The following is a 26,870-nucleotide window of genomic DNA, read 5'->3' as shown; positions in this document are numbered from 1 at the left end:
TGGTAAACTTAGTAGAGTGTCTCCTTGCATTCCATGAACCAATCTGTATTTATTCAACATAAGACAGGCTCTGGGAAACCAGTCACTTAGAAGTACAGGAGGTGGCCTACTGCTTGGATTGATATCTGAAGTAGGGGCTGTCTACTGTGACTGGGCCCTTAGTGGATGGCCAAGTAGATAGAGTTAGAATACAACTGGATTATTGGATACCAAAGCTGGTGTCCACTGGAAAGTTACTTGGTGTATGTACCTGTCTCCAGTCCAGTTACAGTCCTGTTCATTTTGTGAGAGTGCAGGAGAAGAGGAACATGTATTTTATATGTCCAAATATAGCTCCTATGATAAATACTTCAAGTAAAATGTACACTTGAGAAATTATAGAGCAACAGGCTACCTGTAGTTAAAATCTAGTAGTATAACTTGTCGTGGCTAAATGTAGTAGTGCCCTTCTAATTTACCCCACCTTTGAATCTAAGCCACAAATAGAATTTATTTGGCAGCATGGCATTGGTTTCCACAGTAAGTCATCATCTTAGGCAGTGGATCCATTCCAGTACAGATCACTTTTTACTGCTTCATTTTCCTAAAACATACATTACATCTTGAATTCCAGGTATAGGTACAGATCTCCCTTCCCCCAGGAAAATGTGCTCAGTCTTCTTTCAGAGTGTCACATGTGGAAGCTCAGTAATGATCCCCGAAGGTCATAAACACTTACCGCTTTACGAGAGTTTATTCAAGTGGCTTGAGTTTCCAACAAAAACCAATTGCCAGTGTTTCCTTCATTCTTTCTAAGTGTGAAAAGGTGCAACAGATGCCAGGTTTTTCTCTACCTCGCTGGTCCAGGGTATGCCCTGAAGCTTGGGTTATAGGAGGGGCTCACAGCTGACTTCATCTCAGCTTCTGCTCATCATAAACGTAGGACTTTCAAGAAACATTTTAATATTACTGTTTTATAAAATAGTACATCGCAATGATGTAGCCTTGACTGAGTTAACACAGATTTGAATTTAGAAGATCTTCATGATCAATGATCATACTTTCAATATAAACATTGAAAAATGTTTATTTTCTTATTTGTCTTAATTTTGAAGCTGCAAGTAAACAATACAGCGGTCTAGTCCCTGGCGTAACTAACACAGCTAACAGAGCTGATACCTAACGTTAGTGCAGTGCTGGAGTATTACACATGCGATCTCTCTCTCTCTCTCTCTTTTGTCTTTCCATTGTCTTTATCTAGGATTCATCTAAATTTGCCACATAATAGTTGATTACTATATATTTAGTTTAGTCCAATATATATAAAAAGAAGCCTTATTTTATTTATGATCTTAATATTAAAGAAGATATCAGTTCATTAATGTGTGCAGTTCGTCTCCTTTGTTTTTGATATGTTCCCATGACTAGATTGACAGTCTGTTTTAGGGAAACAGTATCAGGAAGATGAAGTACCTGTCTAAGTGCTTCCTCCCAGTATACCAGGGTAGAAGAGGCTGATACATGTTCTTACGAATCTTAATCACCTTTATGAAGGATTTCACTTTTCCCTTTGTCAATAAGGTGGGTCTTAGGAGACACACTTGAACTCTGTGTAGTCTGTTTCTGCTCACACTTCTGCTTCGTGATTTTGAACCTCATTTGGGGAGCATGTTGCACTTTATTATAATTGTTTTAGTGACATATTTTAAAGGAGTCTGACTCTTGAACTTCTAATCTTTTTTTTTTTCCTCTAAGGTGCAATTAGCTGTACCTTTCCTTTACTTATTTAACTATTTGTGTCAGTACTGACTCATGTAATTTTATTTTGTTACATGGTTCTTAATCCAGTGTTATCTGTATTTGATTTGATGCTCAGATTTCCCAGCTTTTGACACAAAGTTTGATGCTGTGCTATTTTTATGTATTCACCACTACCATCATTTTCTGAAGTGTTTCCTTCTTCTAGTAGCACAAACATTTATAGGTTCATTGTCATGTATCAAACCTAACACTCTGGTTATGTTTGTTTAGAATGATACTGAGAATTAAGCTTGTTTTGGGGACCAGTTATTCTCTGAGTCTCTCTTGTATGTGAATAGAGTCCGGGGCCTGTGCATCTATACGTGCTAGTAGGCACTCTCCCAATACATGTGACCTCCACCCAGACTACTACTACGTTCAACTTCTTACATTAGATAAAGCCTGAGTAAAGTCCAAGTTTGGACCTCTTTTTATGAGACAGACAAATTTGGCAAGATTTAGGAGCTGAAGTTTTTAAATCAAATATTGACCTAATAAGTATTATAAAATGAACACCCCACATATTATTAGTTTCTGTCTATTAGGCTCTGGTAAGGAGCCAGAAATATTTTATTATCTTAGTAGCTTCATCAAGATGTATACTGACAAATAACAGTGTATATGAAAGGAAGTTGTGCGGAGACTCTTTGAGATTTTCAGTGTCCTTATGTCAATTGTGAAGCTTTTCCTCTTTAGTGTTATCTTTGGGCAAGTCTTCAAGCTTGCCTCTTCCTTCTCAAAATAAAAATCCTTAGCAATATTTCTGTTTCCTGTGCTTTTTTTTTTCTTTTTAAAGATCAGGACATAATATAATATGCCCAGAATTTGAGGCATTCTCCCTCTATGTTTTTTAACTTTTGATTTGGTTAAATTTATAATGGTGAAATAAGTTAAAATTTCAAATAAATATTTATTCTGTTCCTGTTAGCAGTGACAGAGACCACAGTGATACATTGTAGAGGGCACAGCTTACAGAAAACACCAGAAACCAGAATTGTTAAACAGGGAGGATCCTTTCTTCTAAGGAAGGAAATGACACCTGTTTACCCCAAAGGCTGGAGTGGATGTTGTCTACCTGGTGATCTTTTGCTATTCTCTGAAGGCCAGCCTTCATCCAAATCCCCCAGTATCCTGAGCAATCCTCTCAGTCTGTCTGCTTATTATGAATCCTTCCTCCCTAGGCCTTTACCCTGAACACGGTTTATCAGTTAGTAGAACTCATTCTTATTGTAAAGATCACAGGTGCTTTGCTAAAGAGATGCACTTTGCAAGGGAATTTTGATGTAGCCATGCCTAGAGCTTTGTTGTGATAATTGTCATGTTGAAACTTTCCTCCAAAGGTTTACTGTGTTTAAATCTGTAAGGATTGGTGAGCCTTAAGACGCTTAATCCAAGACCTGCTAAATTCATGTTGACCTGAGTTTTATCAACCTCACCCTGATCATTTTCCTGCCAGTTGGGAGTCTTGCAGGGACTCCTGCAACTTCCCACCCCCAACACACATAATGCATTATTGGATTTGAGATGATGTATCCATGGAATAGAGGTTTCTTCTCCTATAATTATGGGTTCTAATATGATTTTTTTGTGGAACACCCACATGATATAAAATACTTTAAGTCTCGCAGTAATTTTGAGAAACAGCGCTGCTGTTGACTTCTGGCTTTCTGTTTACACTTATTGACATCTGATTGTGATTATGTTTATTTAATTATAAACTGGAATTGAACAGGAATATTTACCTTAATGTAGTATACATGTGTTATACACTTTTTAGACTCATGAGAAAGGACTAGGTTATAGACGGTATGGTATGCAGTTTCCTGTAAAATTCTAATTGAGAAATTCAACCTCATTTTCCTGGTACCCTGGTTCTTGCTTTGGCTCTCAGGACCTAAGATTCTGTGATTTCTCCCCATTCACTGATGCTCATGTTTCCATGATGCCAGCCAGAATTAGGGTTCGAGTTCTTAGATCGTATTGTTTAGGACTTGTCTTCAAACTATGGTAGCTAAGTTTCTTCATTTGTGTTTATTCCCTTTCTAAATTTTATTTGTAGTTTAGTAATAACCACTATGATGTTTCTAGTCAAGTTTTAGAATCTCGTCCTTACCATGATGGCTAGTGATTTTAATACCTGTGGCACATTTTCTTTTATTTATAGGGATCATTGAGTATAGAGTAAGAGGAGATCCAAAGGATCCAATCTAGACATTGTTAGGTCCCTTCTTTTTAAATAGCTTTAATCTGCTACCAGATTCAATTTTCATGAATTATAACTTACATTTTTGATTAATTTTTGTCATTTTGAGACAATGTCTCCTGTAACACATGCTGGCTATGAACTAACTAAGTAATAGAGAATGGTCTTGAACTACTGATCCTCTTCCTTCTACCTTTCAATTGCTGGCACTATAGGTGTGCCACAGCCTGTTTTTCTTGTTATTTGTGAGATAAAGTCCCATGTAGCCCATGGTAACTTCAGATTCTCTATGTAACTGATGGCTGGCCTTGAACTCCTATGAGCCACCATGTCTAACTTACAATTATAACTTGTAGGATTTGTGGTTTTTTTATTGAAACTTTAGTAAATCTAGTATTTATTTTGTGTGTTTGTATGTATGTGTGCGTGCATGTGTGTCTCCAGGGAATGAACTCAAGGCCTATGGCTTGGTGGTAAGTGTATTTAACTGATGTGCCTGACTTCTAGGAATTGTAGGCTTGCAGTGTAATCTAAAGGAAATGCAAGTGCGGGTACGAGTCTTGCATTTACAGATACATAACAAGAGATAGCTGAAGATAAAGAACTTAGCTAGAGTACGTTCTTGCTCTGGGACCTGGGCTAGGTAGTTAGTGCTGTAACTCAAATCTTTGTATTTGTAATTTGTGACCTTGTAGACTTGTAAGGAGTGTTTTTCGGGTTGTCTTGAGGGATTATAGCTATTTAACTTGATCTTTTTTTTTTTGCCTCATATCCATATTTGGAATGCTGAACAAAATAGTATGAAACTCACTTCAGTAATAAATGTGGCTTTTCGTAAAGTTTTATAATTTCTCTTTAGAGTTCGGGTCTAATTCTTTGTGACTCATCTCATTTGTTTTGTGTGAGGAAGAAGATTGACTTTAGCAAATAGAAGACAGTTACAAAAACATTAGAATTTTCTTTAGGCTCTACCAACTGTGCTCATGTTACAGATTCATTATTTTCAGCAAGAAGTATGTGGCAGTTACCTGGTTGATGTTTACTTATTTAAGCACTTGATACTGTTGAGAGAAATATAATACTATTTATTTTAAAACTTTTTAAACATCTGTGTGTGTTACCATGAGCGTGGAGAGGTCAAAAGACAAGTTGGAGTTGGTTCTTCCTTCAACTTTGTGGGTTCTAGGAATTAAACTTAGGTTATCAGGCAGCAGTTACCCACTGAGTGGTTCACTGGCCCTGTTTTGTACTATTTAGAAACTCAGGAATGAATTTATATGATATAAGATATAGAAAAATCTTAAGGCTTTATAAAATTGTTTAGAAATAATTCAATAATAAATATATATCCTAAAACCAGAAGTAGTGTAAACTTGTATTATCTTGTTCAGTATCATATGTAGAAATTGAGCTAAAATTAAGGAAGCCTGAATTTCTCAGTCACATTGTCTGTTTCAAATGCTACGTATGCTCAGGTAAATGTGTCCGGTGGACAGTGCTTGAAGCTCCCTTATGGTCTATCTCCTGATGGTTTCTGAAGGAAGTAGAAAGTAGCACAGGCAATTTTTTTAATTGAAAATAGTTATTTAAAAATACAATATATTCTGATTATAGTTTCCCCTCACACAATTCCTACCCAAATCCACAACCTTTATTATCTCTCTCATTAGGATACAAACAGGCATCTAAAGAATACTAAATAGTAATAAAATAAAATTAGATAATATGAAAACAAACCAGAATAGGACAAAACAAACAGAAGAACCAGAGCCAAAGAAAAAGGTCAATAAACACATATAGACACACATAAGAGACGGCTGCTGGGTTAGGGATGGGGGCCGTGTCCACTTCTCCTCTCAGGTCTGGTTCACAGGTAATCTTTAAACTGATGCTGTTGTGTTTAGCTGCAGAGATAAAAATAAATTAAACACTTCTTTGTGGACTTTTTTTACACAGCAGGAACCAGGTTTTTGTTAAGTCATTTTTTATATAATTTGTTGGCTCCCTGTTGCTAGTTTTGAGCTTTGGCCAGTGTGTTCCTGTAGCTGGTGCTTCCTGATCTTAGGATAAGATACAGCATCAGGATTCAGTCATTGCCTATGGTGTAGAAGAGGAGAACCTCTTCTTCTCAGGTTGAATATTTGGAGACATGTGAACTGATTTGAGAAGAACCAATTGAGGCCTATTTATTTACCTACCATTTGAGACAGGGTCTTACCATTGCCTAACCTTGAATTCCTGAGATCCTCCTGCCTCAGCCTGCTGAGTACTAGGACTGCAGACCTATGTTCCACTCTTCCCGTTCACCATCTTCATCTTAAAATGAGCAGATGGGGAGGGTCATTTCTGAGAAAACAAACTGCTTTAGTGTAATCAGGTCTTGGGCCTCTATGATGACTCAGTATGTAAAGCCACTTGTCCTATGTCTGACAACCTGCGTTCAATCCTCAGGCCCCACGAGGTGGAAGGAGAGACTGACTCCTACAAGTTGTTCTCTGGTCTCCACATGAGTGCTTATGCATGTGCACAGGTCCACAGTACTGCACATGAATGTAACGATATATCTTTCTAGGACAGTAGATGGAAGATGTGGTAGTTCTGTGACAGTGTTTATAATTGCACTGACCCTCCCACCCCATTAAGTCTCTGGATTTAATTAATGGATTTATGAGAAGACTGCTTTTTGCATTCTATACCTGCAAGCAAATAAGGGTTTGGGGGAATTAGAGTGTCTTTAGCTCAGAATTATAATCCTCTTTACTCTGGCCTCAGGACTTAACTCCCCGTAAATGTGTCTATGCCTTCCTCTCCTGGGAACTCTAACCCATTTGACAATCTGTTTTATCTCTGCTGAGTGTCTGCCAAGGCATTTCATTGAGAATAGTAGACAGTCCAAGTTGGTCAGAATTTCTAACTGGAAGGAGCACGCACCCAAAGTAGGAATGAAGGAAAACGTCCTTGTTCACAGATTAATAAATTGGAAGAATGCTTGACTGGGGTAGTGAGGAAGGCGAGACTACTTAGAAGAGAGAAGATTTAGGATGGGAAGCCAAAGACAGACATTTCTCCTGTGGTCTCTGCAATTGTTCTAGCTACAGGTATAAAACTTTAACCCCAAATTTAAAAAATCCCAAATTAATTGATAATGATTATCATTTCATTGATATTTCATTGATAATTCAATTCAAAACAGCTCTTATTTGTGTGATCTATTTATTAAAACTGGATCTGTTGCAAAGGCTGCCAGAAAGCACCAGACCAAAATATAGCTCCTGTGGTGTTTGGATTGAATTTAAGTCCGTGATAAGTCCCTGAACAGTGGTAAAACTCAAATTTTTTCCCACATAAAGAGTATAAATGTATATTTTTTAATGTAAGTTTTCGTTTATAAAGGGAGTTTATATTTATGTAGGTGTTTGTCAGTTACAGATAGTTTTGAGGAAGACTTAATGGTAAGACATCTCTCGTCTGCCTTAGCACTCCTCCCCTCAGCTTCCCAAACTTGTGACTGGAAGCCCAGACTCTTCCTTTGAACCCAGCGAGGGAGAAATCCTCAACCATCTGGCCTCTCTTAGAGTGTCTCCTAGAGACACTATCTCACAGCAGGTGTTCTGGTTCTCTGGCTCTTACAGTCCATCCATCCCAGTATTTGGCATGATCCTTGAACCTTAGGTCTTAGAGATACAGACAATACATGCTATAGAAAAGACAGTGTCTTCAACAAATAGTGTTGGAAAACAGGTTGGCCACATGTAGAAGAATGAAGGTAAGCTAATATCTGTTACCATACACAAAATCAGCTCCAGGTGAATCAAAGATTTTACTGTGAAACCTGAAAGACAGGCAATACCCTCAAGATATAGGTCCAGGAAAGGACTTTCTGAGTAAGATTCCATTTGCTCAGGAATTCAGGCCAACAGTTGACAAATAGGACCCTATAAAACTTAAGAAGCTTTTGTACAGCAAAAGAAGCAGTCAATTGAGTGAAATAGAATCCTAGTGTAGAAAGAATAGTTTTGTCAACTATATATCTGACAAATAATTAAAGTCGAGAATATGTAAAGGACTTCAAAAACAAAGAATCAAGCAACCCAATTAAAAACAGATTATGGATGAGAGAGTTTTCAAAAGGAAAAAGAAAAATGACCCAGAAATATCTGTAACAGTGTTCAACATCCTTTGCAATTGGGGAAATGCAAGATAATAGTACTTTTAGATTTCATTTTACCCTAGGCGGAATGGCCTGTACCAAGAAAAGAAACACTGTCAAAATTCGGGGAAATGAGATCCCTTTGATATTGGTGCTGTTGCAAACAGGTAAAGATAAATCTGTTTTAGAACAATTCTTTGGTGTATATTGGATTTATTATTTATTAAAGTCAAAAGCAAATTTGCACATGAAATGGGATGGGTGTATTGGTTATCTTTACATGAATTAAATATTATGTGAGATGATCAGTATTTTGATTTTATAATTCTTAGTACTGGGAATACCACTTTACATTGATGCATACAAACTAGCAGTAGATTGTTTGTGTCTATTTCAGAAACTCAGTAAATCCTCTTCTGACCTCAAGCCAGAATTCAGGTAATGGTTTCTTTTAATGAAGATCAAGTCATCACCTCAACCAACATTTTAAAACTCAAACATTTTAACACATGATATATTAACACTAGATATAATTAACAGAAGATATATTAATTATATACTTATGAAGAATAATAGGAAAATATTATGGCTTCATTTTCTGTAATGAAACCATTCTGCTGCTGCTTCTTCTTCTCTTCCTCCACCTCTAACTCCATCTCCTTCTTTTTCGTCTCCATCTCTTTTTTTCTCCTCCACATCCTTATCTTCCTCCTCCTTTTTGTTTGTTTGTTTGTTTGGTTGATTGGTTTTGTTTTTTTGAGACAGGGTTTCTCTGTGTAGTCCTGGCTGTCCTGGAACTCACTCTGTAGACCAGGCTGGCCTCGACTCAGAAATCCGCCTGCCTCTGCCTCCCAAGTGCTGTGATTAAAGGTGTGCGCCACCACTGCCCAGCCTTCCTCTTCCTTCTTTGATATGTTTACTTTTATATTTTGTGTATGGGTGTTTTCATACCACAGGTGTGTATTTGTTGCCTCAAGATACTGGAAGACTGTTAGATCCCCCGGAACTGGAGTTATAATTTATGAACTGGAGTTATAATTTTGATTCCTGCTTTGTTAGTGCTGGGAATCAAACCCGCATCTTCTGGAAGAGTGACAGGTGCTCTTAACTTGTCCATCTCTCCAGCTCAGCTCACCTTGACGTTTCTTGAAGAGTAGAAAATATTGTTCAGTAAAATTGTACTTTTTTTTCTAGTTCATAACATATAGTAGTCAAATATAAGCCAAGGTATTCAGGCAGCATTTATTGCTGTTTTATGGTGGTTTATACAGTGGAAGGGCATATTATCTGATGAGACGTGGGTGAGCTCTGCCAGGAAAAACAGTTTCATTATGAGTTTGACTTTAAATCTGAATTTATTTTTGGTCGTTTATTCAGATACCTTTTACTGTTAGCAAATTTTATGATATTTCCGCCCCTCCCCAATTTAGTTCCAGGGCTATATATATGGGGCTGAGATTCATATACAGAAGAAGATATCCACAAATAATAAACCTTTTTATTTTGCTAATTGTGTCTTTTGTTTGTTGTTTTGTATGTTTTCATGTTCATATGTGTACCTACACACAAGCAGGCACATGTGTGGAAGTCAAAAGTTGATGCTGGATCTTGCTCAGCTTTCTTATGTTTTGAGACAGAGTCTTTTCACAGGACTTGGAGTTTGCTGATTTGGCTAGACTGTCTGATCTGGAGTCTGTAGGGATCTTCCTGTCTCCAGCTCTCTACCGCTGAGATTACAGGCATCCCTGACATGTTTACGGAGCTGGTGGGGATTGAACTCTGGTCTTCCTGATTTAACAGCAAGCACTTTACTCACTGAATCATGCCCAGTTCTCATTTTGTTTTTTATATATTTGCCTATTTTTGCAATTATTTATTTTATTGTGTCTGCATGTACCCCCTCTCTCCGTGTGTGTGTGTGTGTGTGTGTGTGTGTGTGTGTGTTTGTGTGTGTGTACCACAGTATACCTGTGGAGGAGGAGGACAACTTGTAGTAGTTGATTCTTTCCTTTTGCCATTTGGGATGCTGGGATTGAAATCAGATTGTCAAGCTTGGGGGTAAGTGTATTTACTCACTGAAGCATCTTCCCAGGCCGGGAAGGACCTGAGTTTGGTTCCTGGCACCCATTTTGGCCAGCTTACAACCACCTTTAACTCCATCTCCAAAGGATCCAATGCTGCCTTCTTGCCTCCTTGGGCACCTGCACACAAAATATAGACACACAGAGTGACATGTAAAGTATTTTAAAATCTTAAAGAAAAAAGGAAATCTCAAGGAAGACTCAAAGAGGGGAAGGCAGTTAGTCATCTGGGAGAGTCTTGGTGCTTAGGTGGTTTTAACAAAAGCTCGGTTGTAGCTCTAGAACCCAAGGTCCTTTCTGTAATGCTCATCTGCATCCCCCCTTACAAGCTGGCCTGCCCTGTTTTCCACACGAACTGTCCATTCTACACTTAATTCCTAAGCTTCTCTCAACGTTCACCATGCAATAGTCAGTGTGCTCTTTGGAGACAACAGCAGCAGTTATTGCTGTGATAAAATACCATGACCAAAAGCAACGTTGAGATTAATTTTACTTTAAAGCTTAGAAATACATCACTCACTGAGGGAATCCAGGGTAGGAACTTGGAGGCAGGGACTGAAGCAGCATCTGTGGAGCTTGCTCAGTTTTCTTTCTTTTCTAACACAAGACCACCTACCTACCCAGAGACAGCATCATCCACAGTGAGCTGGGCTCTTACATATCATCAGTCAAGAAAGAAAATGTCCCACAGGTTTCCCCACTGACCTTTCTGGTGGGGGATTTTTTTTTTCAATTGAGATTCCCTTTTCCAAAATAACTCTAGCTTGTGTTAAGTTGACATGAAACTAACTAACTAGGACATATATCTTCCATTATAAGGGTCTCTCTTTATCTGTCTTGTCCTTAGATCATGCCTACCATGGTGAGAAGGCCTAGAACTGTGTCAGTGGACTAATTACAAACCTAATTAATAAGCAGCCTGAGTGTTTTCAGTACTGGATGCTTTAAGGTGGATGTGTCAGATGATAGACACATGAAAAACATTTAACAACTGAAGGCATTTTAAACGTAAGAAATGATTTTTGAAGTTAAAAACCATGGTTTATGTGTTTTTTTCTTTTCCATTTGTGATTTTGAGCCTCTAACTCCTCGCCAGTACTATTATCTATGCATTCATGTCAGTAAGTAGTTTAGTGACTTAATCAGAAGCTCTGTGACTGTGAAGTGGAGATTAGCTGTACGTGTCTAACTCTGTACTCTTGATCCGTGTGGCTGCTATCACAGACCGTAGACATGGGCAGGTCTGTTTGTCTGAGGACAGAATTGATCTGTGTATTGCTCTACTTAGGTGTGCTTTTCATCCTATATAAAGCCAGTTTTGCTCTCTGATTAGAAAGCAATATTAAGAGATAATTGAGGAAGCTGGGTGCAGGTGAGTGGTGAAGTTCTTTGGAAGTCTATTTTAATCTGACGATTTACAGTGTTTACAAAGGGCCTGGGATACAGAAAATGAGAAAACTCCATTTAATTAGAAGTCCTCTAGAAACCAGAAAACAACAAGGTAGGATGTTACATTTTTGTCACAGTGAAGTCTGGATATGGTCTGAGTTGTTTTCCTTTATGTTAAAAACAAAGGGGGGCGTGGTGTAGTCTAATGAACTGTACACACAGCAGGAAGGAGGCCACCATAAGGAAAGGTTACTGAGAATGTGAGGGTGGTGGGCACTTGTGGGAATCATTTCATTTAACTAGAGGGAAATTGCTGTGGTATGGTATTAAGGTTTCATACTTTTTTTTTTTTGATCCTTATTGTACTTTTTAGTTTCAACATAGGGTAATGTGTTTTTCCATATGAGAGCTCTGGAATTTATTCCATTCTCTTTCCCTTCTTCTGAGTCTTCCTCACTCCTGCTAAGTAGTGTTCCTGTCTACTCCTCTGCATTGTAACTCTTGAGTCAGGAAGTCCCTGAGCCTGTGAGGGAGGTTGTAGAATCTACTTAGGAAGTAAGCAGCTGCTCAGCAGTAAGGATACAGATGCAGCTCAGTACTGGGAACACAGCCAACCTTACACATGGTTAACATTGTTACTGCTATATCAATTCCAGATCACCATCTGCTAATGCTTCTTTGGTTCTTTTAACCTTTGGTTGCAGTTGTAGCCTTTTATTAGTGAATATTTTACTAAAAAAATCTCATTTTTGTCTTGAGCCAATAACCAGTTTAAGTCAAGTGATACGTTCTTGACTCTTACAGTGTTTTGGAAGGATAGAAAGTAGCCACCATGAGGTTGGTAGGAGAATACTTGATTGGTGTGTTTGCGTTGACATAGCTTGGTTTCTGAAGATGTACAGAGATACAACAAAATATTTAGAGTATTGTATAGTTTCTATATCACTTGTGCCTTTTTTCAAATGCTTTGGGATAAACTTTGGCTAGTCACTACTGTATATTTTATTACTCCATTTTAAAAAATGATTAGTAATAAATGCTGTATTTGGGATATAAAAACATTATTCAGAAATGTGTGTTTTTTGCCTGGCCCACGTTTGGATTCCTCTGTATTTGTCCTGCTTGTTGTTTTTGGAACTTCATTCTGAGACTTGAGATTTATCTGTTTGGGAGAATACTGCCAAACATTTTTTAAAAATATTGATTCTACTGTTTCCCCTCCCTTCCCCTCCCAGATCTCAGTTACATGCGTGAGGGATTATTTTAATCCTGTTCCCCCACCCTGCTTCTAATGACGTTCTCCTTAAATCTGGAGGTTCTCTTTCCTTGATGGTGACACTCTTCATAATCTTAGAAATTTATTCCTAGATATTTCCTGCATAATTTTTGAAGGAACTAAAATTCTAGAAAGGAGAGTGCTTGTCCCCTGAGCACTTTCTCATGTCTGCAAAGATAAATTTCACATACCACACCTGAAACAAAATTCACGAAAAATAGAAAGTTCTTCGTGGATGGGTGTCTTTTAAACATGGAAACTAAGGTTATTGAATGTAACATGTTAAGCCTATTTCATAAGCTCAGGTAATTTACGGTCTCAGACTAATCTGATTTCTAAGGGGCTTTTTTATAGTGTACCTTGTGAAGCATTATAAACTTGAACTGCAAACTTAATTCTCAGTTTTTACTGTAAAGTCCAGAATTGTTTAATTACTCATTTGATGTAATTAATAGTTTCCACACTTTAAGTTATCCTAGAATTTAAATATGTTTCCCCACTATGGTTTTTTCACTGGAGGCAGTTTGGGAGTTTATCTTCTTGAAGGGGCAGAATAACTGGAGGTACAAAGTCTGGCAATGAGAGAACCCTCCTGTACTGGACACTGAGCTAAGCCCACTGTGACTATTGCTAATAACAGTGTACAAACTCTAAGATCAAACAATCATGTATTATGAATTTAAGTTTTATAAGGCTTAAAGCTAGACAAGATAAAAAGTTACCCATCCTTTTTCTGCTTGATTAGTTTTAGTACTTTGCATATAATTAAGGTCCTATTTCTTAGGCATTTGAAAGCCAATGGGAGCAGAGACACTCAGAGTGATGTCTGTTCCATGCTACCTGATCTAAGGTACTTCTCACCCAGTGATGTGAGAGGAATGTCCATTTGAAAGGAATCTACAGATTAACAGAGAGGTCTTGTTTTAAAAGTTCTATTAGCTTCAGCTGGAGAGATGACTCAGCCGTTCCAGGCTAGGTTCACAGAATAAAAGTGCTGGTGTCTGTGGTGTTCTTGTTTATTCATACTATTAATTGACTGCTGTTTGTCCCTTTGCAGAAAGGCATAAATCCTAAAGATGTCTTTGAGTAATGACCACGTGTTAGTACCGATGTCACAGAGAAACAACAATGGCCTTCCTGGAATGAACTCCAGCTCCATGAGGACGCTCACTGAAGGAGATGTGCTGAGTTTTCACCACATCACCTATCGAGTGAAAGTGAAGAGTGGGTTTCTAGTCCGGAAAACAGTTGAGAAAGAAATACTATCAGATATCAAGTAAGTGTATGGACTCTTGAAAAGATTCCTTTATTGATCTACAGGGACCTTAAAAGAATTTCTATTCACAACAAGTTGCTGTGGATACTTCATGTCTTTGTACATATGTATATAGACACATCCTTTCATTTCTTTTGTCTAAACTAGGACCTAAGTTATTTGATCTCTTGTTAGGCATATATTTTACTTCCAAAGGAACTGTCAAAACTTAAAAGTGGTCTTATATTTTTGAGAAATTGAATGTTTTACTATATCATTTTTTTAAGACTGGCGAATCTTATGTTTTAGAGGTGGAGGTCTGACTGCAGTTTTTGGTATGTTGATTGTAAAGATGTAATCGTAACCTCAGATTTAGTTTTCCAGTCTTTGAAATAGAAGACCTGCTGATACACTTTTTAATATGTGTGTACTCTTTATCTGTATATTCTGGTAGAAAGAAGGTAGAAATGCAGTATAATTTGAAAGTTCTTTGGTTTTTGAAATGCACCTGTTTTAATAAATGGTCTATTTGTGGTAAGCAGATTGCAGTCTTTAAGGATTTACTTAGTACTTTCCCTCCATAATGAAGACATGTAATATGGTTCAGTTTGTAGAGTGCTTGCTTAGCATACACAGAGCTCTGAATTCAGTTCCCAGAACCACAGAAAACCACGTGCCAGGAAGTTTGTAATCCCAGCACTTGGGAGATGGAGGCAGGAGGATCAGAAGCTCAAAACCATCCTGCACTACATGAGACTTTGTCTCCAACAAAACAGAAACAAAACAACAACAAAACAAAAACAAGGTAGAAAATATTAACATTTAAGGAACTCTCATTTCACTGACGTTATAGAATCGAAGCCCAAAGTGATGAGAATTTTGTGTTCCGACTTCGTGTAGCCAGTTCTGTTTCAAAAGCTCTTAGTAATGGGTTGCATTTGTTTTTTCATCAGGGGATGAGTGTATAATCAGAATGTGGAGGTAGAAGAGGAGCTAGAGTGGAGATTAGCTGACTGTGTCTACAGGACCTGTCGCTACTGGCCTCTCGGTTGACATTAAGCTTTTCATCCTTATGTGGTTTCTAGAGAATTGAGTCTACACTTGAGTGATAAATGAATTTGCGTTTGTTCAGACAGCCCATCCTCTTTTCTGTCTTCTAGCTGGAGAGCAGTTATAAGAGTGATTTGACCCCTTGTAACTACAGGCCTATGTGGAATCATATACTTCTGTTTTCTTGATGTTTTATATGGAGCTCTATTTTCTCTCTGTTAATAGCAGCCTACCTCCTCTAGAGAGCAGGAAGATGGTAGGATATAGGAGAGAATTTTTGGATGTAGGTAGAAGAAAAATGATGAGGTTCCAAGACTAGGTTGGCCTGAGGAATGTCTGGAAAGCAATCTGCTCCTGAGTGTGGTAACAAGGCTCCATAGAAAAAAGTAAAACTTCATGAAGATGATGAGGACAATGATGATGATGATGATGATGATGATGATGATGATGATTTTGAAGAAGAGGAAACTGAAGAAAGGGTTCCAGTGAAGAAATCTGTATGAGATACCCCAGCTAAAAATGCACAGAAATCAAACCAAAATGGAAAAGACTTAACCTCATCAACACTGAGATCAATGGGTCAAGAGTCCTTCAAAAAACAGGAAAAAAATCCTAAAACACCAAAAGGACCTAGTTCTGTAGAAGACGTTAAGGCAAAAATGGAAGCAAGTATAGAAAAAGGTGATTCTCGTCCCAAAGTTGAGGCCAAGTTTATTAATTATGTGAAGAATTGTTTCCAGATGACTGACCAGGAGGCTATTCAAGATCTCTGGCAGTGGAGGAAGTCTCGTTAAGAAAATGGTTTAAAGAGTTTGAAATATTCTGTCTTACTTCATTTCTGTAATAGTTGATATCTGGCTGTCCTTTTTATAATGCAAAGTGAGGGAAGTGTCTTTTCCCTACTGTGCTTGATAAATGTTGTCCAGGTTCAATTGCCAAGGGTGTGTTGTCTAAAATACCTGTTTAGTTTTCAAGGATGGAACCCCACCCTTGGTTTTATGTACGGGACGTTATGATAGGATGTAGTAATAGTGGTGGTCAGATGTGGAAATGGTAGGGAGGCAAAAATATACATGTGCGATAAACTCAGTATTTTAATAAAGTTAAAAAAAGAAAGAGAAAGGTGATGTGATTTGAATAGGGACTGTTTGGATGGATTTACGGTGCACACTGTGAACTGGTACTCTGCATGGGTGTATGCACACTGTGAACTGGTACTCTGCATGGGTGTATGCGTGTTATGTATGTGTATGAATAATGTCGAGGGTGAAGCCTAGAGCTTTGTGCATGCCTGACAGGTGTCCTCCCACTAATCCACGCTGCCAGACCCTTGTGATTCTTCTCAGACCAGTAAAGGAAATGGCTGAGTGTGTTGAGTGTCTTGTGCTCCAGCTCCACAGCCCCACACTCTGCCATTAGCATGGTAGAATGGCATGCATATTGCCTAGCGTGATAAATAACCAATCGTGTTTTCTCTTTCTCTTTACAATTACAGAAGCAGCTAGGATTCGTACTCATGCTTACTATGTCTAGTTTGGGCTTCAAGACCTGAAATGGTCATGACTTAAAAGGTCATTCTTTTTTTTTTTTTTTTTTGCTTGCAGGCTTTCTAATCTTTTTCCTGTCTGCTGGCTTCAAATAAGTAGAGTCTCTATGGTGCAGGAAGGGTTGCTTTCGTCACTTTATTTTTTTTATTTGTGCTTAATAATAGCATCACCATTCAGAACAGTGATTATATTTTTCAAAACCTGATGAGAATCAATTTTTCATTGAATCTTTGTTTCTTCTTTTCCTTTGTGAGAAGAAAACCAGACAAAATCTGTTCATGAGAATGCCGAAGGTTTTCCTCTCTGTTGTATGATCTTTCTCCTACACTTCCTTTGTCTCCATATTCAACACTCAACAAGTGATTTTTCCTTCCTCTGTGCTGAAGAAATGGCCATCCCAGTACATGTTGGGGCAGCAGGGGAATTCATTATATTCTTGGGAAGACTGTTAAGAAACGTATTTGAAAGAACTTCAGAGTTAAACTTGTAGGAACGTGACACCCCACCTAGTCTTCCTGTTAATGCATCACTGTCACTAGTGGTTTGGGGGATCCTTGTAAAACTAGGCTATCTACTTGGCACTCTTGTATCCCCAGTTCCTCTAGTGCAAGTGGTCTAGAAAGAGGACCTTCTCATGCAGTCACTTGGGTGACTGGCAGCAGGCAGGGGGAAGGATAGTAGCCTCATGACCTAGTCAGTCGTGCCTCTGAAGATTTCTCACAGTTGACTGACTGCCACATCCTGTGGTTTGATTATCCTCAGCCTATGTTTCTCTGTTTCATCCACCATGCTGTTTCATCCACTTGTGATATTAAAATTAATTACTTGGTGATGTTATTGTCTATTTAGCTGTACCAGAATGTTAAGATTTTGGTTCTTTGTACCTGATTGGTACTATGTGGAAGGGTCTCCTGACATTCTTCCAAAACCCTATTCCTCAGTAAACATAAACTTGTGAGTTGCAGACTCGGAGATGACCCCGTCTGGGTCCAGCTACCACAGTGAGAGCTGCCAAAGGCTTCTTTTCTATGGATATCATCTCATAGTTTGCATTTCACTTGGGAAAAGCTGTGTCATCTCCTCTTTCAGTTACTGTTGTGAATGAGAAACATCCTCCATAGGCTCTTAAATCAGAACACTCAGTCCCCAGTTGGTAGCACTGTTTGGAGAGGTTATGGGACCTTTGGGCTGGCTGTGAGGGTTTATAGCCTTACCTCAGTTCTCACGGTCTGTTTGCTAAGAACAGTGGAGATGGGAGCTCTCAGTTTCTGGATTCTGCTGCCGTGCCTTCACAGCTGCTGTGGACATCTTGCCCTCTGGAACCATAAGCCAAATAGACTCTTAAGTTGCTTTTGCTCATGGTATTATATCACAGCAACAGAAGAGTAACTAACGCAACTGTATATACTCCTGGATCTCTGTTTTCCTCACTGGCCTTCAGCAGTAATGCACTGGCTCTATAGTGTCAGTGCTCCTTTTGTTCTCAATTTGGTTGCAGGGTAATTTCTAGCTTCTTTGTGACTTTGGTTTATTCCTTGTTTTTAGTATTTCTTTGGTATAGGAAGAAGTTCCAGAATCACTGCTTACTAACCCTGCCTGTGCCTTGTACTCAGCTGATGTTCATTTTTGTAGAAGATGGTTTTTACAACCAGGATCCGGATACTTAGGGTTTGCATTGCTGTCACAGTCTAATTGCCTCTGCTTTCTGAATCAGAAGAGCTAAGTAATACATGTATGCATACATAGACACACATAGACATACACATACTTGTTTTTTGAAAAAATCTCTCATGTTCAGATGCATACAGATCTTGTTGGGTGGAATGATAGAAGTTAGTCCTGGGTAAAGCTCTGGTGAAGGGGCAGTCAGTGGATGTCTACTCCCATGCGCACTGCAAGTTTCCTAGCTGTGATTTTCTGTAGCTGTCTGTATATAGATAACACATAATTCCTCATTAATGTATCAATTATAATCTAATGCTTTATATCTGTTCTGAATTTGCATTTTTTCCCTTCAAGATGTATTAAGCCTGCCTATCATTCCCGTCCCTCTAGCCCTTGTATCTTGGGGATTAATTCCCCAAGAACATACCATGGGCCATGGACATAGAAGACAAGTATTCTACTACTAAGATTCATCTCCAGTCTTCATTCTTAATGTACTTGCCTATCAGCTCAACGTTTTTGTTCCTTCAGCAGTAGTAGTAGCAGCAGCAGCAGCAGCAGCAGCAGCAATATAGATAAGTAATGATCTGTCTAGCTTGTGGCTGTCTCTTCTCTGTTGCCCACTGTCTGTGAAGGTCCTGTTCTTGGGTGGTGGTGGTGGCTGGGTAGGACTTATGTAGTTTTCCTACTGAGGTGGGGAGAGAAGAAGAAGTCTAATAGAAGTGCTCAGAAGTTGTTATTATCATTAATGCTGTTTTTTGGCTTTTTGAAAAAAGTTTTAATGACTCTCAAATTAACCTCAAATGTATCATTAAAGCAAAGATGGCTTAAATTCCTTATCTTCCTATTTTTGTGTCCCAAGTTCTGGGCTTACAGATGTGCCTACCACATACCCCTAATAGAAAGGATTAATACATTATTTGAATAAGAGATCACAAATGAGAATATAAAACTAAATTTTCTGGAGACATACTTATAGTCACTAAGTTCTTATTTTATTAATAGAACTTAGTTTTAAGTGGTACATTATGACATAAAGATGACATTTGTCAATAAGATTATCTTAATCTCTGGCTTGTTTTGCTTTGTTTTTGTTTTGTTTTAAGTAAAAAGTTTTTTTTTTTTTTATTTTTAAAGAAGTCCCAGCATGTGATCTCAGCAGTCAGGAGGCCAGAGGCTGAGGCAGGAAGATTTATGTGCATTGAAGACAAGTCAGAGTTACATAGTGAGTTTTAGCCTGGGTTATAGTGTTAGGAACAATCTTCAGACAAAAGTCTCAATAATACAAATGTAGGTTCCTCTATTCAATAAGTTTTGAATGCCTCCTAGGTTATTGATGTTACATAGATATTTTTTTTCTGTTCTCAGAGACTATATTTCACTTAGGAATTCAGAAACTGGTGTACTTTCACTGTGTTAATTTCTGCTGTGACAGAGGATGAAAAGATAGACCTGAAACAGCTTTCTGTGAATTTGAGGAATGGGTATCAGGATTGAGGAAGTGTGTTTGTGTTTCTCAGTATCTGTGTGGGGGGAAATGGCCCTCCTTCAAAACTGTCTATAAGCAAAATAGGATAGAAGTATTGGCTGTTGTCCACTATAACATAATAAAAATGACCGTCTCCTGCAAGATTTAATTTTATGCATTCAGAAAAGTGAGCAAAGTCTCTGTGTCACAGTTCTTACTGGAGGGTTAATCACACATGCAAAGGCTGTAAAGCAATAAACAGAGTAGGAAATGGCTGGAGAGTGATGACAGAAGGGTAAAGGGTAGGGTGGAGTAGTTAGGAAACTGTAGGTCACAGAGTGGAACAGAGGTCATCAGCAAATACTTTCTGTAAAAGCAGATATCATAAATTTTCAGCTTTATTAGCCATATAGCAGTCTTGTACTCTGAAAACATAGTTCCATTCAAATCGCACTATTGACGGAAACAGGAAATAGGTGACCAGCTATAGTGTGCTGATCCAGGAGGACCCAGACTTTATTTTTTCATTTGTCTATCTGCTTGTTTTCTTAGCTTATTCCATCTCCTAAGATGGAATGGATCAAGAGGGTCTCTGTGTCCATAACACACATCAAACAATGATGAGTAAGTAGAGTTGGAATTAACCCTGCCTCAGGTTAGAACTCTTGGAATCCAGCTCTGTTGTTTTCTTTAATGGTAGATTTGTTGTAAATTCAAGCCAACCCCAAAGACGTATTAAACCACCCTACCATGTCATTTCTGCTTAAATCATTCTGGGTGTCTTAGTCTTCATATAAGTAGGTATTTTTAAAAACTGAAATAGTTTCATGGCAATGAATCCTTACTGAATAAAGGTTCTGTTCATTTTAGAAATAGTTGCTAGGTAGCTATTAATACAGATGATATATCAAGAGGTATAAGTATATACACACTGAAAATTTACCCTGGCATCTCTGTGTCTGTATGTTGGACAGTATGTGGGAGGGCTAACACAGTAAAAGAGTAAGATTTTTCTGTATTGCAACTTGATTGAGGCTTAGTGGCATGTTATATTTGTCTGGTATTTTACAGACAGGTACATCAGTTAACAAGCAACGTAAAAGATAAATTTCACCTTAATCCCCACCAGCCCTCATATAATTGTGATTCATCATGTATCAGGCAATAAATGATGAATTTCTCTTGGATTTAAGTGCAGGGAATAGTTCCTGTGTTCCGTGGAATACATCTCAACCTACTTAACAGTTCTCGAGGCTGAACAGGACAAAGGGTATGGTATGGGACAATGCAGGCCTCTCTTCACCATACCTGTGCAGCTGTAATGGACTTGCCCTTAGTTCTCCTTTCTCTTGTTTAGTTTCTTTAGCAACCCCACTTGTCACTGTTAGGATAAAATCCATACTTTGTTAGATATCATCACAGTCAACATTGCTACGATTGTTCATACTCAATTTAAGTAGCCATTTAGTTGGTTGAAATGAATGGCTGTGTGTTGCCTGTCTGTAAGTCATTAAACAGTTGGAAGGGAAGGCGACCTTCTTCCAAGACTGTGTTTCCCAGGGCACACATATGTAGGTCAGAGGACAACTTTGGGATCAGTTCTCTTCTTCTACTGGTTCTAGTGGATCACACTGGTTTTCAGACTTGCATAGCCGTGTGTTTTACCAGCTGAGCTGTCTTGCCTACCTAACGTGTTTTCCTTTAGTGTTAACTACTGGTGATGCTTCTGTCCTAACACGGAGACTTTGATTTAAGATACTTGACTTTTTAATCTGATTATATTTTGGTAATGAGAATATTTTCCACTGGTAATCTTCAAGTATTGATTGTAAATGAAAACAGTTTAAAGGTACTAATCACTAGCTTAACTCAAAAACTGTTATGCACTTTATATTGGTTAAGAGGAATGCAGACCCTTTGAGAATTTCCCTCCCTTATTTTAGGAATCTGTTATTTTAAGAATCTTATGTTAATCTTTCTTACTTAAAAGACCTTCAGTTGCTGTTTCTGGGACTAAGCCCAGGGCCTCATGCATGATAAGCATGGGTTGTACTACTGAGTTGTATCCCAACTCAACATCAAGGAACCTGGAATGTTTGCTATGCCATTTTCAAAAGATTAAGTTGTTTCAAAAGCAAATTACAAAACAGTAACAAATGAAAGGAATTAAGAAGGAATGAACTGGTTTTTACAGGTACTTGTGGTTGATAGCCTTTACATTAGATGTCTAGTATTGGTGATTCTTGGTTCACCTGTGTGGATTTGCATTTCATCTTTCCTTATTAGTGTATTCAATGTAGACAGTAAGTTTAAAGAGCTTCATGTAAAATGTAGGATTAAAACAATATGGTTTTGTTTCTAGTGGGATCATGAAACCTGGCCTTAATGCTATTCTGGGACCCACAGGCGGAGGCAAGTCTTCGTGAGTATAACATACAGATGAATAAGTGTTTTCTGTTCATTAAGCATCACATTTACATGAGCAGATGTTAGCTCATTATTTGCAGTATATATATGGTCTGGTCTTTGGTATTGTGGATAGTAATGGGGTTGAACTATCTTATGATTTTGTGCCAAGGACCAGAATGACTTATTAGGTCAGCTCTAATATGTGATGAAGTGATTGGTATATAGTGGAAGGCCGTGTCATGTACTAACTAGTACAGAGGAAAAAAGATGAAGTAATGCTAAAACAATGAAGGCATTTAGAGAAGGTATAACTGATGTCTTTAGTATTTGTTAAACAATGTGTTGACTGTCTTGTGATCTCCAAGGTCTGTTGACCAAGAGGAGGTCTTAATATTTAAACCAATGTTTTCTTGCTTTTATATTTTGGGTTTTGCTGTAGCACATAATGAAAAGGAAGCTGAGAACTTAAAACATGTAAACTTGTTTTGTTTTTTTTTTCTTTTCGTCCTGTTTGATTTTGAAATAGGATCTCAGCTTTGTAGCCCTGGCTAGCCTTGAACTCACACTGGCCTTAGTAGTCTAAGTTGGCCTTGAACTCTCATAGATCCTCTTTCCTCTGCCTCCTGAGTGCTGAGAGGAAAGGTGTCTGCAATCATGCTCAGCCTGTACGTGTGTTTTTAAACTATAAACGTATCAAATAGCAGAGTTTGCATTTAAAACAGCTAAGTCATATGACCTGTGTTAAAGGGGAAAAAAATCCTCATAACGTGTGTCCTTAACAGGTTGCTAGATGTCTTAGCGGCAAGGAAAGATCCACGAGGATTATCTGGAGATGTTTTGATAAACGGGGCACCTCAACCTGCCAATTTCAAATGCAGTTCAGGTTATGTGGTTCAGGTGAGTATTAGTAGATTTGGCAGTATTTGTGCAAGTATATTTGCTTAGAGTGAAGTTTGCTTCCAATTGAATATATAACATGCTCATCGAATCTGTGTATTTGCATTAGATTTTCACAATCTTCCACTACACTGGCAGTGACATTAAGGGGAGACAGTGTACCTGTACCAGGACCCTTGTGGGACAGTGGGACCAATTTTGGCTGCTATATGATTTCCACCAAAAAAAAAAAAAAAGTACTCATCCTTTACTTTCTTTCTTCCCATTGTAGATGTCTTTCCCAGATCCTTCCACCAGGCAGCCTTGAGATGTGTAGTAGTCCTTTACACATATCCTGTTGGGGTGTAAGGCTAGGTGATCAAAAATGATACCACTGAACTTTCCAGTGTTTGTCTGTGCAGTCACTGCAACTTAAAGAGAACTTGTGGTTTACTAGTAGCCAGAATTTTACCTTGGGTGTGTTATGTATATGAATTGAACTACATATACTCAAGTCATGGTCGTAGAAAAGACTCCCATATCTCACTAAAATGCTACCTTGCTTTAAGGATGACGTTGTGATGGGCACCCTGACAGTGAGAGAAAACTTACAGTTCTCAGCAGCTCTTCGTCTTCCAACGACTATGAAAAATCATGAAAAAAATGAACGGATTAACAAGATCATTAAAGAGTTAGGTCTGGAAAAAGTAGCCAATTCCAAGGTATGAAAACCCCTCATAGTATTATAGCTGGGAAATGGTTCTGTGTAGACAATATAACCTTAACTAAAAGTTTCCTATAATATCTGTGGCTAAAAGTAACTGCTGTTCTGTATGATGAGAAAGTAACTGGCTATTTATAAAAATTATAGGTAGAAATTAAGGTCAGACAAACAAACAAAAAGTGAATAATGATTGATTCCTGGAAATGGAGAGTGGTCCAACAGGGAAATGTATTCTTCATATGGCTTTTCCTATATGCTCTTCCCAACCCTCACTCTTCTAGTCAGAGCCTGGCATATATCTGCACTAAATCCTCTGCTGCTTCTTGAGGAAAAGTGGTGACGTGAGAAAGACAAGAATCCAAAGGTCCGTGTTTTATATGCAACATTTTGCTGTGATTTGTCTTCCAAATTTGTATTTGGTCACATTAGGATTTACTTAAAATTTGTCCAGTGTTCAAGTTACTTTTCTGTCATCTTTCCTTTAACATTTTTATTTTTCCTCCTTTCCTTCTACCTTTCCTTTCTTCCTTACCTACTGTCAGCATTTGTTTCCAGACTCCTAAGTACCAGGCTTTGTTAGTAAGAGAGTAACAAAGAGAAAGAAGGTGCTTCTCCTTTTGAATGTTAATTAGGATCAAGAAGAGGCATTGAGACTGTGGGTGAACTGTATAAATCAACAATCTATCTAGTTTTGACTGAGCAAACATTGAGCATCGGGTGAAAATATAATGGCTGTAGTTCAGTCCTCCTGCCCATAAACATTTAATTCCTTAGAGGCCATGGATAACAGCGATCGTAGGGAACCCAAACTGCTTTTCCTGGTACTTGCTAGCAGTCATTCATGTACTGTTACTTTGTTGTGAAAAATAACCTTGAATGATTCCATAGACAGCATCAACTTGGAGATTGAAAAGTAGTTAAAATGGTGTGATAGAATGGGAACTTTCTACTCCCTCCTCATCTCAGTCCACTTAGGGACCATTGGGAGAGATATCAGAGTTTAGGTGCTGGATGGTAATAAAGTATGGCCAGCATGCTTCTCTTTCCTCTTTATCACCTGTATCTCAGTTGCTAACCTGCTTGCAGGCTCAAGGACTTCAGTCCCCAGTGCCCATGTAAAGCCAGCCCCTTGTGGTGGTGCTTGTTTGTAATCTTTATACTGGGGAGGCAGGAACAGTGGATTCCTGAAGCCTAGCGGACTTGGTGAGAGACAAAATAAGTTGGCTGGCTTCTGAGGCATAACAACAGACTGTTAAAGCACAGACCTCATGTAACCAGAGCTTCAGTTTACTCATCTGATAAAAGAGAAACTGCCTTCCCTCAGGTATTTTGCTGTTGATAAACCAGTGATCTTCAGAGTGAAGACAATAAAACGTCTCCACAAGAGGCAGGTGGTGGAGTGTGTGCTTACAAGAGACATCCGGAGACAATCAGGGCTGTACCATTTGGTCAGTCTACCAAATGATGGCAATCATGTTCACTCTTATTGACAAAGATGACACTTGCTTTAGGTTGGAACTCAGTTTACCCGTGGTATCTCTGGAGGAGAAAGAAAACGAACAAGCATAGGAATGGAGCTGATCACTGACCCTTCCATCCTCTTCCTGGATGAACCCACAACTGGTTTGGACTCGAGCACAGCGAATGCTGTCCTTTTGCTCCTGAAACGGTAAATGCTACAAGACATTTTCATTTATTTACTGTTGAGTCACTATATGTGACATGATGTATTCTTTGTGCAGGAGTAAACAACAGAATTTACTCCTCCTTTGTTAAGGGGAAGAAGAAATATTAAGAATGGTTAATTTATTCCTCCTTTGTTAAGGGGAAGAAGAAATATTAAGAATGGTTAATTTACTCCTCCTTTGTTAAGGGGAAGAAGAAATATTAAGAATGGTTAATTTACTCCTCCTTTGTTAAGAGGAAGAAGAAATATTAAGAATGGTTAACAAGAATATAGAGACTGATGGCTGTGGTCAGGCTGGGGCTGGTTTAAATAGGAAGAGGGTCATGGAGGATCTTGGGCATAGACAAGAGACCTGGGGATGAGAGAGTGAGGCCTGGCTATAGCTTGTAACAGAATCTCCCTGGAGGGGATGGCCACTGGCCCCAAGACAGAACATGCCTGATATGTCTGGAACATCAAATAGACACAAGAACCCAGTTACTGTAGAGTTATACATAGGAGCCATACAGTTATAACAAAACACCACAGTCTAGGTAGCTTAACAGCAGAAATCTTCCCTATTGTGCAGACTTAGCACCTGCAGTCTGATAAATGTGCAGATGTTGCTTCTGAAGGACGGAAGTGGAGCCTGAGAGTCTTCCCTGGGGACACTTAGAGCACATGGTCATTCTGATGTCCCTAGTTCTCAGCCTAGCTCTGAGGATCAGGCCTCACACAGTTCTGCTTCCTCCAGGTTCCTCCCTGTTACGTTCCAGATCTTACAGTTTCTGACTGAGTGTTCATCATGGGTCTGTTTACTCCAGTCTCTCCTTCCTTTTGAGCTTTAAATGTCATTGTACATATTCATTGTACCATGCTACTGTGTTCTAGAAGGACATTTTCACACAAATAGAGTGTGTGGTGAGCACACCCCTCTATACTCTCTCACTCCCCGTTTACAGTTCCACTTCTGTGCCTTTTTGTCCCCTAGACAGTCTCACTTCTAATTTTATGTCATATATACATGCATGATTTTTATGTATCTATAAAATATAGGAACCCAGATGAGAGAAGACGGTAGATATTTGTCTTTATGTGACTGGTTTAATTTACTTACCATGATTTTCCCCTCATTAAATCTACTTTCCTGTAAATGCTATATCATATGTCATCCTTTGTTTACATATTTCTCTGATATTGACACCTAGGTTGGTTCCATAAATTTTGCTGCATTCTCTATACTGAGTTTCGTCATCTAACATCACCCCCCACACAGAGAGAGAGGGGGAGAGAGAGAGAGAGAGAGAGAGAGAGAGAGAGAGAGAGAGAGAG

General features: G+C 38.5%; 1 protein-coding gene across 3 annotated transcripts in view; it reads left to right on the top strand.

The window, feature by feature from the left end:
* The window catches only part of Abcg2 (ATP binding cassette subfamily G member 2 (Junior blood group)), a 101,862-nt gene that overhangs the window by 49,320 nt on the left and 25,672 nt on the right, over positions 1-26,870 (top strand). For all 3 annotated transcript variants that reach the window (XM_028789401.1, XM_028789399.1, XM_028789400.1), the window contains exons 2-6: positions 13,936-14,154; positions 22,226-22,285; positions 23,055-23,169; positions 23,718-23,870; positions 25,384-25,541. In XM_028789401.1, the coding sequence (XP_028645234.1) occupies positions 13,955-14,154; positions 22,226-22,285; positions 23,055-23,169; positions 23,718-23,870; positions 25,384-25,541 (686 nt within the window). In that variant the 5' untranslated portion in view covers positions 13,936-13,954. The remainder of the gene's footprint in view (positions 1-13,935; positions 14,155-22,225; positions 22,286-23,054; positions 23,170-23,717; positions 23,871-25,383; positions 25,542-26,870) is intronic.

Source organism: Grammomys surdaster, unplaced genomic scaffold, assembly GCF_004785775.1.
Source record: "Grammomys surdaster isolate TR1022 unplaced genomic scaffold, NIH_TR_1.0 125832, whole genome shotgun sequence".
Taxonomy (NCBI): domain Eukaryota; kingdom Metazoa; phylum Chordata; class Mammalia; order Rodentia; family Muridae; genus Grammomys; species Grammomys surdaster.
Note: the sequence above shows the minus strand (reverse complement) of the source record. Positions and strands in the feature narration are given on the sequence as shown.